At 39.8% G+C, this 17,051-nt stretch overlaps 1 protein-coding gene and 1 non-coding gene across 8 annotated transcripts in view; both read left to right on the top strand.

Moving 5' to 3' along the window:
* FAM149B1 (family with sequence similarity 149 member B1) overlaps positions 1 to 17,051 on the top strand; it is a 79,754-nt gene that overhangs the window by 21,896 nt on the left and 40,807 nt on the right. For 6 of the 7 annotated variants that reach the window (XM_053586142.1, XM_053586144.1, XM_053586145.1 and 3 more), the window contains exons 4-5: positions 4,513 to 4,655; positions 6,416 to 6,529. In XM_053586142.1, the coding sequence (XP_053442117.1) occupies positions 4,513 to 4,655; positions 6,416 to 6,529 (257 nt within the window). The remainder of the gene's footprint in view (positions 1 to 4,512; positions 4,656 to 6,415; positions 6,530 to 17,051) is intronic. The other variant, XM_053586147.1, reaches the window with a different exon arrangement.
* LOC128582893 (small nucleolar RNA SNORA51) lies at positions 5,632 to 5,763 on the top strand. The gene has a single exon (XR_008379313.1). It is a non-coding gene; the product is annotated as a small nucleolar RNA SNORA51 (small nucleolar RNA).

Raw genomic sequence — 17,051 nt, 5'->3', positions numbered from 1 at the left:
CCTGGGCCAGCTAAACAACAATGACAGCTGCAACAAAAAAATAGCTGGGCATTGTGGCAGGCGCCTGTAGTCCCAGCTACTTGGGAGGCTGAGGCAGGAGAATCGCTTAAGCCCAAGAGTTTGAGGTTGCTGTGAACTGTGACGCCACAGCATTCTACCCAGGGTTACAGCTTGAGACTCTGTCTCAAAAAGGGAAAGAAAAAAAGGGGGCGGGAAGAGGAGAAAAAACAGTGGCAATAATGGGCAAAAGACTTGAATGGACATTCCAGGAAAGAAAATACATAAATGGGCTTGGTGCCTGTGGCTCAAGCGGCTAAGGTGCCAGCCACATATACCTGAACTGGTGGGTTCGAATCCAGCCTGGACCTGCCAAACAATGACGGCTGCAACCAAAAAATAGCCAGGTGTTGTGGCAGGTGCCTGTAGTCCCAGCCACTTGGGAGATGGGGGCAAGATAATTGCTTGAGCCCAGGAGTTTGAGGTTGCTGTGAGCTGTGATGCCAGGGCACTCTACCCAGAATGACAGCTTGAGGCTCTGTCTCAAAAAAAAGAAAGAAAGAAAAGAAAAAAGAAAATACATGAATGGCCAAGTAGTGTATACAAAAATTATCATTATATTAATTATCAGGGAAATGCATATTTTAAATTGCCAAAGTAGGCTTAGCGCCCTTTGCTCAGTGATTAGGGTGCCGGCCACATACACGGGCTGGCCGGTTCAAACCCAGCGTGGGCCTGCTAAACAACAACAAAAATAAAAATAGCCAGATGTTGGGAGGCTGAGGCAGGAGAATCGCTTAAGCCCAAGAGTTTGAGGTTGCTGTAAGCTATGACGCCATGGCATTCTACTGAGGGTGACATAGTGAGACTCTGTCTCAAAAAAAAAAAAAAAAAAAAAAAAAATTTGCCCTACTTGGGAGTCTGAGGCAAGAGAATAACTTAAGCCCAAGAGTTTGAGGTTGCTGTGAGCTGTGCTGCCATGACACTACCCAGGGCAACAGCTTGAGACTCTGTCTCGAAAAAAAAAAAAATTGCCAAAGTATACAACTACACACTCAAAAAATTTGCTAAAGCTAAAAAGACTGACAATACCTAGTATTAGAAAGTACATGGAGGAAGTTTAATGCTTGCACATTTCTAGGTGAGAGTGCTAACTTTCATATCTACTCTGCAGAATAGTAATTTATGTTAACATTAACACACATACTTACTATTTGACATAGCGATTTCACTGTTTATCTAAGAAAAATTAAAACATAGGTCCAGAAAAAGACTTGTACATGAATGAATGTTCATATGAACTTTATTCATTATGAAAAATACTAGAAATTATGTAAATGTAGGAGAATGGCTACACAAATTGTAGTATTCTTAAATACTTCTCAGCAATAGAATGTAATGAATTCTAATACGTGCAACAACATGAATGAATCTCAGAATGCTGATTGATGGAAGCCAAACATGAAAAAGTACATCTGGCATGATCCCAATTATATAAATTATTGGTATGCAAAATTAACTTTAGTGATAAAAATGAAATCAGGCTGGGCGCTGTGCCTCACACCTGTAATCCCAGCAATTTGGGAGGCTGAGGTAGGAGGATTGCTTGAGGCCAGGAGTTCAAAACCAACCTAGGCAACAAGACAAGATCTACTTCTCTGAATAACAAAATTAGCAGAGCAGGATGGTGCATATGTGTTTTCTCAGTTACTCAGGAGCCTGAGGCAGGAGGATGGCTTGAGTTTAGAAGTTCAAGTTCAAGTGAGCTATGATCATACCACTGCATTTCAACCTGTGTAACAGAGCAAGACCTTGTCTCTAACAACAACAACAAAAATTAAATCATTGTTTTTTTTTTCCGCTTCCTGGCTTCCTTGCATAGGTCATTTGGGGAGACTTCAACTACAAAGGGGTGTGAAGAAAAATGTTCTGCATCTGGAAGGGAATAATAGTTACTTAGATGAATATATTTGTTGAATCTAGTTATGCTATACACTTAAAATGTGTTTTATTTTATATAAATTATTATTCATTAAAGTTGATAAATTTAAAATCCTAAAGTAGTTAAAGCACAAGATGGCATCCATTAAAATTATTAGAGGTTTTTAAATGAAGTATGTAAAGATTTTAAGAACAGGTAGATATGAAGAACCGGTTACAAATCTTGAAAATGAATAGCATTTGAAATACCTCAATAAACAAGGTAAACCGAACCCACTGAAGCAGAATACTAGTGAATTGAAGGACAGAACTAAGAAAATCACTTAGAGGGCGGCACCTGTGGCTCAGTGAGTAGGGCGCCGGCCCCCTATACCAAGGGTGGCAGGTTCAAACCCAGCCCCAGCCAAACTGCAACAAAAAAAATAGCTAGGTGTTGTGGTGGGCACCTGTAGTCCCAGCTACTTGGGCGGCTAAGGCAAGAGAATCACTTAAGCCCCAATAGCTGGAGTTTGCTGTGAGCTGTGACGCCATGGCACTCCACCGAGGGCAACAAAATGAAACTCTGTCTCTTAAAAAAAAAAAAAAGAAAAGAAAGAAAATCACTTAGAATCAGATAAGACAGATTTGAGGAGTAGTTAGGAGATGTGAAAGATGGATTAGGAAACTAGAATATTTCTAAAAGAAGTTTTAGAAAGTGAATGGGAAAGAGGCAATATTAAAAAATAATCAGACCCCATATACTGAGGGTGGCAGGTTCAGACCTCGGCCCCAGCCAAACTGCAACAAAAAATAGCCAGGCGTTGTGGCTGGCGCTTGTAGTCCCAGCTACTGGGGAGGCTGAGGCAAGAGAATTGCTTGAGCCCAGGAGCTGGAGGTTGCTGTGAGCTGTGATGCCACGACACTCTACCAAGGGCAATAAAGTGAGACTCTGTCTACAAAAAAAATTAAAAATAAATAAATAAATAAATGTTCAGAAAAAAAAATCACTAATTTTCATTTTTTTTTTTTTTTTAGAATTGAAGAAAGACATGTCAAAAAAGTACATCAAGTGAATGACTTTTTTTTTTTGAGATAGGGTCTTGTGGTGTTATCCAGGCTGTTATCCAGGCTGAAGTGCAGTGGGTATTTACAGGTGTGATTGTAATGCACTACAGTCTTGAACTCCTAGGCTCAAGTGATCCTCCTGCCTCAGCCTCCAAGTAGCTGGGCCTACTCAGAGTAGTTCCACCATGTCCAATTTTGGACAATTTTTGTGTGTGTGTGTAGTTTTTGGCCAGGGCTGGGTTTGAACCTGCCATCTCCAGCATATGGGGCTGGCGCGCTACTCCTTTGAGCCACAGGCGCCAGCCTGGACAAAATGTTTTTTAAAACTCACAGATAGGTCGATATAATTTTTACTGGAGAGAGACTGACATTTATTCTTACAGTGAAAATTCATAGTTTTCATTTTATACTTTTAAAAGGAAGCATAATGTTTCTTCTGCTGGACTGTGAAGGGGTATGTAATACAGATCAGGTAGAGAGTAAACAGGCAATCTGATAACATGATCAGAGTTGTGTTTTTTGGGTTTTTTTGAGACAGGGCCTTACCATGTTGCCCTTGGTAGAGTGCCATGGTGTCACAGCTCACAGCAACCTCAAACTCTTGGGCTTAAGCAATTCTCTTGCCTCAGCCTCCCAAGTAGCCAGGACTACAGGCACCCACCACAATGCCCAGTTATTTTTTGTTGTTGTTGTTGTAGTTGTCATTGTTGTTTACCAGGCCCAGGCTGGGCTCGAACCCAGTAGCCTCGGTGTATGTGGCTGGCACCCTACTCACTGAGCTATGGGTGCCGAGCCCAGAGTTGTATTTTATAGCCATCCCTCTGAATGCTCTTAAGGGATGGATTATAGGGGGCAGGTATATAATATAAATTGTCAAGCGTAAGATACAGAATACAAAGTAATACATAAAGGCAACTGTTTGTCTACTGTAGGAACCATGCAGCTCTACTAAAATTAGCAATTTTTGGCTGGGCTGGGTTTGAACCCACCACCTCCGGTATATGGGGCTGGCGCCTACTCCTTTGAGCCACAGGCGCCACCCGCAATTCTTATTTTTAAGTGATGGAATTATAAGGAATTTTTTCTTTTTAAATTACTCTTTTGTATTTTTCAAAATGTTTACAATAAACACAATATAGTTTGAAGAAAATGTTACTTTTTAAAAACAGCAATTTCCATAAATTTTCTTTAAATATGAATAGAGAGGACATCTGAAAATTCTGAGATCGGAAAACTTACCAACTTTTCTTTCATGGAAATACAGCAGTAAATGCGTAAAGCAAAAAAAAAAAATGTTTCGTTAATACGTAAAACAAAAAATCTTACTGCTTTCCGTTTTTATAATTTGAGGGGGGTTCTGTATACTGATTGCTTTGTTTTTGTTTTTGTTTTTTAATTTCAGATTATTATGAGGGTATACATGATTAAGTTACATTGTATTTGTAAGGTAAAGTCCATGTTGTAGTTGTTTCCTTCACCCAAGAAATGTGTTACAATCCCTAAATATTTTGGGGGGATATTTTCTTCTAGGAACTTGATCAAAATGCCACTGAAAAAGTCCAGGCAATGTTCACAGCCATTGATGAGCTCTTATATGAGCAGAAATTGAGTGCGCATACAAAGATTCTACAAGAAGAGTGCCAACAGTGGATAGCTAGCTTTCCTCACCTCAGGTATTGAAGCCCTACATTTGACTTGTACTCATGGCTAATGTAAAATTTAAGATGTTGACTTCATAAAAAGCTTGTATTCTTAAACTTTTATGGGTATGATTTTAATGAATCATGTGGTATAAATCCTCAGCTGAAAGAAACCTTAAGTTGGGAGAAGTTCCATAAGTAACTTGTATTCCATTAGTGATATGTCATCCTAATCAAGTAAAACAATTTCTATACCAGTAGCTGAGGTCTGGGTGTCGTGGTTGTCTGCAGACCCCTTCTTTTGAACAATATGGTCAGAAAATATATTTGTTCCCATTGTTGTCTAGAATTAAATTCTTGAAAGTAGACAGGCTGTTTAGGAGCTTCCCTCAGAAAGCACGATAGTACTGTTTACTTAAAATTCATAAAGTTTCATGTCTGTAAGAATATAATGCATAGTTTTGGCTGATTTGCCTGGCCCTTAATCCTATTTTGGCTGATGTAATGAGGATTTTTTGTTTGTTTGTTTGAGACAGAGTCTCACTATGTCACCCTCAGTAGAGTGCTGTGGCGTCACAGCTCACAGCAACCTCTAACTCTTGGGCTTAAGCAATTCTCTTCCCTTAGTCTCCCAAGTAGCTGGGACTACAGGCACCTGCCACAATGCCCGGCTATTCTTTTGTTGTTGTTGTTGTAGTTGTCATTGTTATTTGTCGAATTGTTATTTGTTCGAACCCACCAGCCCTGGTGTATGTGGCTGGTACCCTAGCCTCTGAGGTGCAGGTGCCGAGCCTGTAATGAGGATTACTGTAGGGGATAAAGGGCAAATTATGAACATTTGCTCAATTTCTTGGATTTTTAAAAATTCCTCGGCTATATTTTTACTTTTATTTCTACGGAAGAGAGATATACCTGGATACACATTTTCTCTCAAGACTCATTCTTCCCCCTTTTTTCATAAAGAACCCACAGTTCAGTTTTATTCAGAGCAAAGAAAAAAGAAACTTTAGACCTCCCAGTGCTTACCACAGGCTGTGTTCTTACACTGACTGTATAGAAAGAGGAGGCAGAGAAAACCTACCCTATGTACACCCCAGCCCAGGCCCCATGCCTGGTCTGTATTGTGAATGGGGGAACATGGAGTTGAGAAAAAAAAAAAAACTTTTGATCATACGAGAAGAAAGTCAGCCATAGGCTTGGAATCTATACTCAAATTACACATGCAGTGAGGAAAATATTCTGCTAATACAGGCTTGCTGCTGTATATTTGTCTATTTTTTATCTAACACGAACAATTATAAATAGCAGTGCAAATAGTGTTTGGAATAACCTAACAGTGTTACAGTGTCAGACACAGTTTCACTGCTTTCCACACCACTGGTTCTCTTTGTGTTGCTTGAGCTTCCTCTTCTTCAGTAAAGTTGTTTTTGACATTGAAGGTCTTGCAGAGCTCCTCAGTTTCTGTTGATCATATTGGCAATAATTCAAGAATCATTCTTTTTTTTTTTTAATTGATACGGAATCTCACTTTGTCACCCTCAGTAGAGTGCAATGGCATCATAGCTCACAGCAACCTCAAACTCTTGGGCTCAAGTGATGCTCTTGCCTCAGCCTCCTGAGTAGCTGGGACTATAGGCGCACGCCACAATGCCCAGCTATTTCATTCTTAATATCAGACTAAGTGTGTACTGAACTTCTATATAAAACCATAAAATTTGATTGAAAAATATAGATTTTGTATGTGTAGCCAGATGAAGATGCTTGATTTGTGTCTATGTTTCATTATTTTGAAGGATTCTAGGTAGGCAGATAATCGCGCCAAGTGAAGATGAGGGCTTTTATCCTAGATCCCCTACTGTTTCAGCTTCATATGAAGCAACCTTGTCTAAAGAAAGAGATTCTACTATGTAAGTATTCTGATATGTATTTTAGTATCCTAATATGTAAATATTATATCCTACCAGCTTTGTTAAGGGATTAAAATACTTATTCCAACTTACTTGATATTTTGTAAAGCACAGCAAATTCTGTAAGGTTGGCTATAGTCTTTGTGTATATTAAAAAATTTTATTTTTTTATACAAAAGAAATAGTCTTTTTTCTATTGCTTTTAACAGAATACCTGAAACTGGTAATTGATAAAGAAAAGGAATTTATTCCGGGGTGGCACCTGTGGCTCAAAGGAGTAGGGCGCCGGCCCCATATGCCGGAGGTGGTGGGTTCAAACCCAGCCCTGGCCAAAAACTGCAAAAAAAATAAAAATAATTAAAAAAAAAAAAAAAGGAATTTATTCCTTACAGTTCTGGAGAGTCTGAAGCTGAGAGACACTGTCTGGTGAGGGCCTTCTTGCTGGTGGAGACTCCAGACTCCCAAGGCAACACATCAAATCACATGGCAGGGGGCTGAGAGTGCTAATGTGTTAACTCAGGTCTCTTTCTCTTATAATCTGCCAGTTCCTCTCCCTTGATAACCCATTATTCCAGTAATCAGTAAATGGATTAATCCATTCATGAAGGCAGAGGCCACAAGATCCAATCACCTCCTAAAGTCCTCACCTCAATTCTCCACGTTAAATTATATTAAAAAAAAAAAAATTAGTCCTGGGTATGGTAGCTAATGCCTGTAATTCTAATACTTTGGGAGGCTGAGGCCAGGAGTTCAAGACCAGCCTGAGTAAAAGAGAATTGCCATTTCTACAAAAAAAACAGAAAAATTAGCTGGGGATGGGGGTGTACTCCTGACTCCTGCCTACGTGGGTGGCTGAGGCAGGAGGATGGCTTGAGCCCAGGAGTTTGAGGCTGCAGTGAGTTGTGACAACACCACTACATTGTAGCTGGGGTGACAAAGCAAGGCCCTGTTTCAAAAAATAAAAAATAAAAATTTACTGTTGATCCTTTCTTTCTCCCACTAAAAACCTTTTAGTAGCTTCCCATTGAATTTAAGATAAAAATCTAAAATGATACCATTAACTGGCCCCTGCTAATTTCTCTCTCTTATATCACTCTTTCTCTCATTCATTAATTCTCCAGCACTAGCTTTCTTTCAGGTCTCAAATGTACTAAACTAGGTATTTGGTTCAGTTCTTGAGGAGTTCTTGGACCATAGGAAAGTGGTACAATAAGCAACACAATATTACATATATTAATAGTACCTTCTCCTTTGTATCTCTGATACCTAGCACAGAGCCTAGAAGATGAATAGCATTCAGTTTTCTTTCTTTCCTTCCTTCCTTCCCTTCCTTCCTTCCTTGCTTCCTTCCATTCCTTTCCTTCCATCCTCCCTTCCCTTCCCTCCCTCTCTCTCTCTCTCTCTCTCTCTCTCTCTCTCTGTCTCTTTCAGGGTCTCACTCTGAGGCCTGAGTAGAGTGCCCTGGGGTCATAGCTTACAGCAACCTCGAACTCTTAGGCTCAAGAGTTCCTCTTGGCTCAGCTTCCCAAGTAACTGGAACTATGGGTGCCTAGCTAGTTTTTTTATTTTCAGTAGAGACAGGGTCTCCCTCTTGCTCAGGCTGGTCTCAAACTCCTGAGCTTAGGCAATCTGCCCACCTAGAGTGCTAGGATTTTAAGCCTGAGCTGCTGCACCTGACCTAACTTTCTTTCTTCTTTTCTTTTTTACTAAATGAAAAGCAGACAATATTTATGTGATACACAAAAATGAATTAATGTATAAATTGAAGTTATGGTTACAAAACAGAGTTATCGATCAAAAAAAAAATATGAGTGTCTAGGTCAAAATGAAATTCCAAGAATTTAATAGAAGATGGAGAGTCTGTACCAGCTTAGTCCGGGTGTGTTTGGGCCTGGGTATTCGTGTGAGCTGCTGCTACTACTGCGTTAGTGAGATTGCCTAGGTCAGTGTGGAGGTCTTCTGTGGCTATGAGAATGTTACTGTGCCTAAAGCACCAAAAAAGTGCAGGATGGGAAAAAAAAGTCAATCCATCCATATAGTAGGAAAAAAGCCACCTATCTATCTATATAGTAGAAAAACAGCTCAAATTATGAGAGAGGCCCCCAAATTACAAAAGGGTAAAATTGAAGAATGAGAAGGTCTTGCATCTCTACTTTATTGGTGAAAATCTTCAGTGGTTTCAAAATCATCTTGGTCCTCCCAAAAGTGAGATATTCAAAGAAAGATGCTGTGAATTAACTGAAATGTATTTAAAATAGAAGTGATCTACAAAAACTGTTTAATCTGAATTTTGGAGGTGGGGAGTAATATGTGTGAAGACAAAAAATGTTTCAACTTTTTTCCTTGTGTGTATTTAGGATAATGTAATGTCAGGTTTTGGGAAAGACACTAACCTGCTTTTTATTTTTTATTTTTTTTTGTAGAGACAGAGTCTCACTTTATTGCCCTCGGTAGAGTGCTGTGACGTCACACAGCTCACAGCAACCTCCACCTCCTGGATTTAGGTGATTCTCTTGCCTCAGCCTCCTGATAACCTGCTTTTTGAAAGGTTTCTGGGTTGGGTGTGGAGGCTCACACCTGTAATCCTAGCATGTGGGGAGGCTGAGGCAAGCAGATTGCTTGATTTCAGGAGTTTGAGACAAGCCTAAGCAAGAGCAAGGCCCCATCTCTACTAAAAATGGAAAAATTAGGTGGTGCCTATGGCTCAGTGAATAGGGAGCTGGCCCCATATACCGAAGGTGGTGGGTTCAAACCCGGCCCTGGCCAAACCACAACAAAAAAATAGCCAGGCGTTGTGGGGGGCGCCTGTAGTCTCAGCTACTCAGGAGGCTGAGGCAAGAGAAGTGCTTGAGCCAAGAGCTGGAGGTTGCTGTGAGCTGTGACACCATGGCACTCTACTGAGGGTGACAAAGTGAGACTGTTTCTAAAAAAAAGGAAAAATTAGCCGGGTATTACAGCTGTGTCTGTAGTCCTGGTACTCAGGAGGCTGAGGCAAGTTATGATGATGTCAGGGCTATGCAGGGCGACAGAGTGAGACTCTGTCTCAAGAAGAAGAAAAAAAAGAAAGGTGTCTGTGGATACTTCTTGAGCTATGATGATAGCAAAGTTGTCTTTCAGGAATCATGTCACACTAATCCTCCTTGTAAACATTAAGCCTAGGCTGGGCACAGTGGCTCACACTTGTAATCCTAGCACTCTGGGAGGCCAAGGCATGTAGACTGCTTGAGCTCAGGAGTTTGAGACCAGCCTGAATAAGAGTGAGACCCGGTCTCTAAAAACTAGCCGGGCATTGTGGCAGGTGCCCATTGTTCCACTTACTCCTGCTAAGGCAAGAGGATTATTTGAGCCCAAGAGTTTGAGGTTGCTGAGAGCTATGATGCTACAGCACTCTACTCAGACAACAAAGTGAGACTCTGTCTCAAAAACAAAAAATTAAGCCTATTTTCTTTTATTATAAAATGGGGAAATTTGACATGGAATCCATATACACACATTATTCTTTTCTTTTTTTTTTTCCTCCAATTCTTTGTCATTTTTATCCAGTAGTAGTTTTTTCCCCTTATTTTCAGTGCCAGACATGGCAAGGAGTGATTACAGCCAATAGTTATTAAAACATTTGTTCTCAATATATACCCCCTTTATATCACTGAACTAAACTGACTCATTTTGTGTGCTTTTATTCTTTCTTTTTTTAATATACCACTACTAAGACCAGGTGGAGGGGGCTATACAATATTATTTTCTTTTTTTTTTCCTTTTTTTTTTAGAGACAGAGTCTCACTCTATGGCCCTCGGTAGAATGCCGTGGCCTCACACAGCTCACAGCAATCTCCAACTCCTGGGCTTAAGCGATTCTCTTGCCTCAGCCTCCCGAGGAGCTAGGACTACAGGTGCCCACCACAATGCCTGGCTATTTTTTGGTTGCAGTTTGGCCGGGGCCGGGTTTGAACCCGCCACCCTCGGTATATGGGGCCGGCACATTACCGACTGAGCCACAGGCACCGCCCGAGCCACAGGCACCGCCCTACAATATTATTTTCTAAACCAGAGTTAAATGGTAGAAAATAAATAGTGACTATTATTATATTGATCTCCTACACTTAATCTGTTATCTTTTGACAAAGGGGATAAATAACTTCAGGTTAGTGCTTTTTGATACTGTATTATTTTCTGCTTTCTCATTGTGAAAAGTGGAGACAGAACTAAAGATTAGAGAATCAGTGATTTTTTTTTTTTTTTTTTTTTTGTAGATACAGAGTTTCACTTTATGGCCCTTGGTAGAGTGCCATGGCATCATACAGCTCACAGCAACCTCCAACTCCTGGGCCCAAGCGATTCGCCTGCCTCAGCCTCCCGAGTAGCTGGGACTACAGGCGCCCGCCACAACGCCTGGCTATTTTTTGGTTGCAGTTCAGCCGGGGCCGGGTTTGAACCCGCCACCCTCGGTATATGGGGCCGGCGCCTTACCGACTGAGCCACAGGCGTCGCCCGAGAATCAGTGATTTTAATTGTGTTGTTTTTTTCTTCAAGAGATAAGCTGACATTTAACTCAATGTTTCAAGCATCAGGAAAAACATGGACGTTGTAGAATCTGTAGAATCCACAGTTCTGTTTTCTGAGTAGAGTACTATAGCATCATAGCTCTCAGCAATCTCAAACTCTTGGGTTCAAGCAATCCTCTTACCTCAGCAGGAGTAACTGGAACAATGGACACCTGCCACATTTCGAGAAAAAAAAACAGTAACTCTGTATGAGGTTAACTAGATATCAACTACATCTTTTTTTTTTTTTTTTGTAGAGACAGAGTCTCACTTTATGGCCCTCGGTAGAGTGCTGTGGCATCACACAGCTCACAGCAACCTCCAGCTCTTGGGCTTAGGCGATTCTCCTGCCTCAGCCTCCCGAGTAGCTGGGACTACAGCCAACTACATCTTTTTAACAGTTTACTTAAGATGAAACTATTTTATTTTTGAAAGTAAAAAATAAAATATATTTTCATAATTAAAAAAAGGGAGGACCGAGTGCAGTGGCTCACGCTTGTAATCCTAGAACTCTGGGAGGCTGAGAGGGGTGGATTGCTTGAGTGCAGATTCAAGACCAGCCTGAACAAGAATGAGACCCCATCTCTAAAAATAGCTGGGTCTTGTGGTAGGTACCTCTAGTCCCAGCTACTTAGGAGGCAGAGGCAAGAGGATCACTTGAGCCCAAGAGTTTGAGGTTGTTGTGGGCTATGATGCCATGGCACTCTACCAGGGGCAACAAAGGGAAACAAACAAACAAAAAAAAAAAAAAAATGGAAGAAGAAGATGGGCCAAGTACAGTGGCTTGTACCTGTAATCCTAGCATTTTGGAAGACTGAGACAGCAGGATCACTTGAACCCATGAATTCAAGACCAGTCTAGGCGACATAGGAAGACCCCTTACATACACACACACACACACACACACATTCACACACACACACAGTGGCAGAGGGTGGCGCCTGTGGCTTAGTGGGTAGGTCACTGGCCCCATATACTGAGGGTGGCAGGTTTGAACCTGGCCCTGGCTAAACTGCAACAACAAAAAAATAGCTGGGCTTTGTGGTGGGCGCCTGTAGTCCCAGCTACTTGGGAGGCTGAGGCAAGAGAATCGCCTAAGCCCAGGAGTTGGAGGTTGCTGTGAGCTGTGATGCTGCAGCCCTCTACTGAGGGTAATAAAGTGAGACTCTGTCACTTAAAAAAAGAAAAAAAAGATGGTGGCAGCATAATAATATATAAGAATACATAAGGAACTTCTGCAGCTATACAACAAAATAATAATTAACCCAATCGAAAAATGGACAGAGGACTTGAATAGATAATCTCCAAAGATATAGAAATGGCCAAGAAGCATGTGAAAATATCCTTAACATCACTACTCATAAGAAAAATGCAAATTAAAACCATAATATTACATCTTACTTCTCTTAAAGGAACAAAAAATACTGAAGATGCAGAGAAACTGGAATCCTGTGCATTGTGGGTGGGATATAAAATGATACAGGCATTATAGAAAACGGTATGAAGACTCTCAGAAAATTAAAAATAGAATTACCATATGATCCTGTAATCCCTCTTCTGTAATAATTGAAAGTAGGATCTCAAAAAGATATTTGAACACCCACCCACATTTACTGCAGCATCATTCAGCATAGCTGCATGCTACAATATGGATGAACCTGGGAGTCGTGCTAAATAAAAGAGGCAAGTTACAAAAGGAAAAGTACTGTATAATTCCACTCAGGCAAAGCATATAAAGTAGCAAAAATCAGAGAAACAGAAAGTAGAAAGTTGGTTGTCAAGGACTGGCTAAAGGAGAAGTTAGAATTTAATGGGTGTTAGTTTCAGTTGCAAGATGAAAAAGTTACAGAGATCTGTTTTGCAACAATGTGAATACTACTGAACTGTACACATAAAAATGGTTAAGATGCTAAATCAAATACTATAATTTTCACCCCAGTTTTTAAAGTTATTAAAATGCTACTAATGTTTGTTCTAAGACCACCTCTCTTATTACAAATTATAGCTTTTGCTTTCATTTTCTTTCTTTTTTTACTACTGTCCTAAATACAAGAGCCAGTGAACCTAATTACAAATAAGACTTTTTTTTTTAAGATACAAAGAGCTTTCTGAAGCTCTCCAAAGCCATGGAGATACTCTCTATCAGTTCTTCGCAGAGCCATCCACATTATATTTCCTTTTCTAGAGTGATGTTTTCTTCCTTTTGTCTTGTGAGATCACATGTTCATGTGATTGTCTATTTCAGTAATTTCTGGTGTTCCCCTGGGACATAGGTTAGTCTGAAATGGAGCTGAGAATGGCTAGCTATGTTTTCCAAATTCTAGGCAGGAAGGCTAGCTCTTGGCCATTTGTTCCTTTCTGCCACCCTGGAGTACCTTGCAGTGAGTGATCATCTCCATTAAAGATATAAAGCTCTACCTCTAAAGCATACACCTAGAAGGGCTGGTTCCAAATTAAACTCTTCTTATAAATTTTATCCTCACTGCATGTGGAAGGAGAAAAAAAGTGGTACGGATTTTTTTTCTCTCACAAGAAAACAGATTTCAATTTAAATATTACTGCCAGGACAACATATTATTAGATAAGACCACTATTATAATTATTTCTTTTCTTTTTCTTTTTTTCCTTTATTTTTTTAGAGGACAGGATCTTGCTATATTGCCCCGGCTGGCCTCAACATCCTGACTGGGCTCAAGCTATCCTCCCACCTCAGTCTCCTGAGTAGCTAGGCCTACAGGTACATGCCACTGCATCTGACCTCTTATTTTATTAAATAGAAGAATTAGAGACATTTTAGAAGTTAAAGGTTATTTTCCAGACATAGAGACATAATCTCCAAAGTCCCATAATTTTAAAGATTCCTTTGTTAGAGATAACATTTGCAAAGATAAGTTTGTGGTTAAATTACTGTGTTATTTCTTGCTGCAGGTTTAGGGGCAATGGGAACATTCTTCCATCTTATTTGGCTCAAGTTTCTTTTCTCTCTCTCTCTCTCTTTTTTTTTTTTGAGACAGTGTCTCACTCTTTCACCCCAGCTAATGTATAGTGGCATGGTCATAGCCCACTGCAACCTCAAATTCCTGGACTCAAGCCATCCTCCTGCGTCAGCCTCCCATCAAATTTCTTTTATTAGCAGTTAGAAAGACTTTTTATTTGTTTTATTTATCTTGAGACAGTCTCACTTTGTCACCCTAGGTAGAGTGCCATGGCATCATAACTCACAGCAACCTCATACTTTTGCCTCAGCCTCCCAAGTAGCTGGGACTACAGGTGCCCACCACAACACCGGGCAGTTTTTTTAGAGATGGGATCTCCCTTTTGCTCAGGCTGGTCTCAAACTTGTGAGCTTAAGAAATCCTTCTGCTTTGGCCTCTTAGAACGCTAGAATTACAGGTGTGAGCCACCGTGCCTGGCTTCTTTTCATTTTTTCAAAGGAAAGAATTCATCCAATGTACTCAATTCTAATATGAAGACAACAGATGACCTAATACATGGTGGGGGGTAAGGGAATGAGGGAGTGGGGAAGAGGGCAGGAGGGGAGGGGATTTGGGGGTCACAGTGTATGACACACCTATTGGAGGTAGGACACAATTATAAGAAGGAATTTCTCACAAATGCAATCAGTGTAACCTAATTCTTTGTACCCTTAATGAATCACAAACAATAAAACAAACAAACAAAAAAGAATTCCATTAGTTACCACCGACTAAAACTATGATTGGTTATTAATATAAATGGAATAATATAATAGCACAATAACATATGGAATACTGGCTATGCAGTGTTTGACAGTTTTGAATTTTGTCATTTTATGCTAACTCCTCCCCCATCATTACCACTATTTTATAAAAGAAAAGAAATATTAACACAAAAAAGCATGAGGTAAAAAAATAGCATGAGGTACATAATCTCAAAAAGGAGAATCCTTTTCAAGAAAGGATATTTGGTAGTCTTACTGGGTATTGTCCTTATTTTGCTAATTTTGGGATACATCAGTGAAAATTTTTTCATAGATTGGCATAAATTTGTTGACGAGAATTTAGGAACCATTGTTTTAGAATTTCAGAAGAGAGATTTAAAAGAATCTTATGTGTCAAATTTAAAGACTTTTATAAATAGTAATACTAGCTGGTTTAGGCATTTTGGATCTCTAAACGAATTCTCTCATCTCTTACCATTTCTCTGTCCCAATGAGGCTCTTATCTATTCCAGCTCTTTCTCCATCTTTTACAGAAGCCTCCTCACCACATTATTCTCTTCACTACCCAAAGCAAGAATCTTACATTCCTCTTCTTTAAAACTTTCCATTAGTATAAATTAGCCAAGTTAATACAAAAAGTATTTCATAGCCTTGCCTCATCATAGCTTTCCAACCATATCCTATGACCCCTACACTTTATTAATTGCTTAATAAGAGAGAAGCTTATTTCTTTTCATGTAAAAGAAGACTGGAAGAAAGCAATCTAAAGTGGTAGCATGTTGTTTTCAGAGGCCAACATTTTTTTCATCTTTCTGCTAAATTATGCTAGCCCGTGTTTTCTCTAAAGTTTTCTTCATGGTCTAAGATGGCTGATAGAGCTCCAAATATGACATTCACTTTCCACATAGCAGACAGGAGGAAAGGCAGAGGGCAAAAGGGCGCCCCTCGTTGCCAAGCCAGTTCCCTTTACACAGCCTTTCCAGAGTCCTACATCATAATTCTGCTAATGTCTCAATGACTATATCTGGCTGTAAGGGAGCTAGGAAATGTAGTCTTTGAGGTAGATGTTTGTTCTCCTGAATTAAATTGGAATGTTTTTACTAGGAAGAAAGAAAATAATGGATATCGAGGGGCGTTTTAGCATTCTCTGCTACTTATGTATGTGGTTTTTGTGAAATTACATGTTTCGTTTTATTTTGAGACAGAGTCTCACTATGTTGCCCTTAGTAGAATGCCATGGTGTCACAGCTCACAGCAACCTCAAAGTCTTGGACTTAAGCAATTCTCTTGCCTTAGCCTTCCAAGTAGCTGGGAAATTACATGTTTTATAATCATTTTATACTTAACATTTTGTTGTGGACATCTTCCATTTTCTCCAATGTTAACTTAATGACTTCATAGTATTACCTTGTGTGAATATACCATTATTTAAGCAACTCATTCCCAAATCCTCTATTTTGAAACAGGTGGGCTAGTTTTTATTTTTGGCTCTTATAAACAATTCTGTGATGATAGTTCATATAGCTAAATGTTTTTTTTTTTGTTTTTTTGAGACAGTGTCTCACTTCGTCACCTTTGGTAGAGTGTGGTGGCCTCATAGCTCACAGCAACCTCAAACTCCTAGGCTTACGTGATTCTCTTGCCTCAGCCTCCCAAGTAGCTGGGAGTACAGATGCTAGCCGCAGGCGGCTATTTTAGAGATGGGGTCTCACTCTGGCTTAAGCTAGTCTCAAACCTGTGAGCTCTAGCAGTCTACCTGCATCGGCCTCCTAAGCTGGAATTACAGACGTGAGCCACCACACCCAGCCCATATAGCTAAGTCTTACAGGTCATATCTTTATAGGTAATCTGTACAAATGAAACCATTGAATCAAAAGGTATATGTAAGGCTTTTAGTACATATTTCCCAAATGTCTTTGAATAAGATTTTCCCATCAGTCTTGTTGAAAAGTGCCATCAGTTTATTCTTTATTCTTCATTAAAGTAAAATACTTAAGGCCCAAAAACGTATAAAGAATAATACAAAGCATAAGTTGGTAATATTTAATATTTGGTTAAACTGACAGCCATTTAAAAAACTGTATTGTGCACATTTGATTGACTTTCTTTAAAGTAAACCTGCTGAAATGAATGAGTCATCACATATTGAATGCCTGGGTAGGAAGAGAAATGTAAATATCAATAAGATTCCTTCCTTTAAGAAGCATGAATTTTGAGCAATGATGGAGTTACTGAAATAAGCATATAATTTCCTAAAGTGCCTTAGGGATGTAATTATGAA

The sequence above is a fragment of the Nycticebus coucang genome, chromosome 3 (genome assembly GCF_027406575.1).
Source record: "Nycticebus coucang isolate mNycCou1 chromosome 3, mNycCou1.pri, whole genome shotgun sequence".
Classification (NCBI taxonomy): Eukaryota; Metazoa; Chordata; class Mammalia; order Primates; family Lorisidae; genus Nycticebus; species Nycticebus coucang.
The sequence above is the reverse complement of the archived record's forward strand: the minus strand, read 5'-3'. Positions and strand labels throughout refer to the sequence as shown.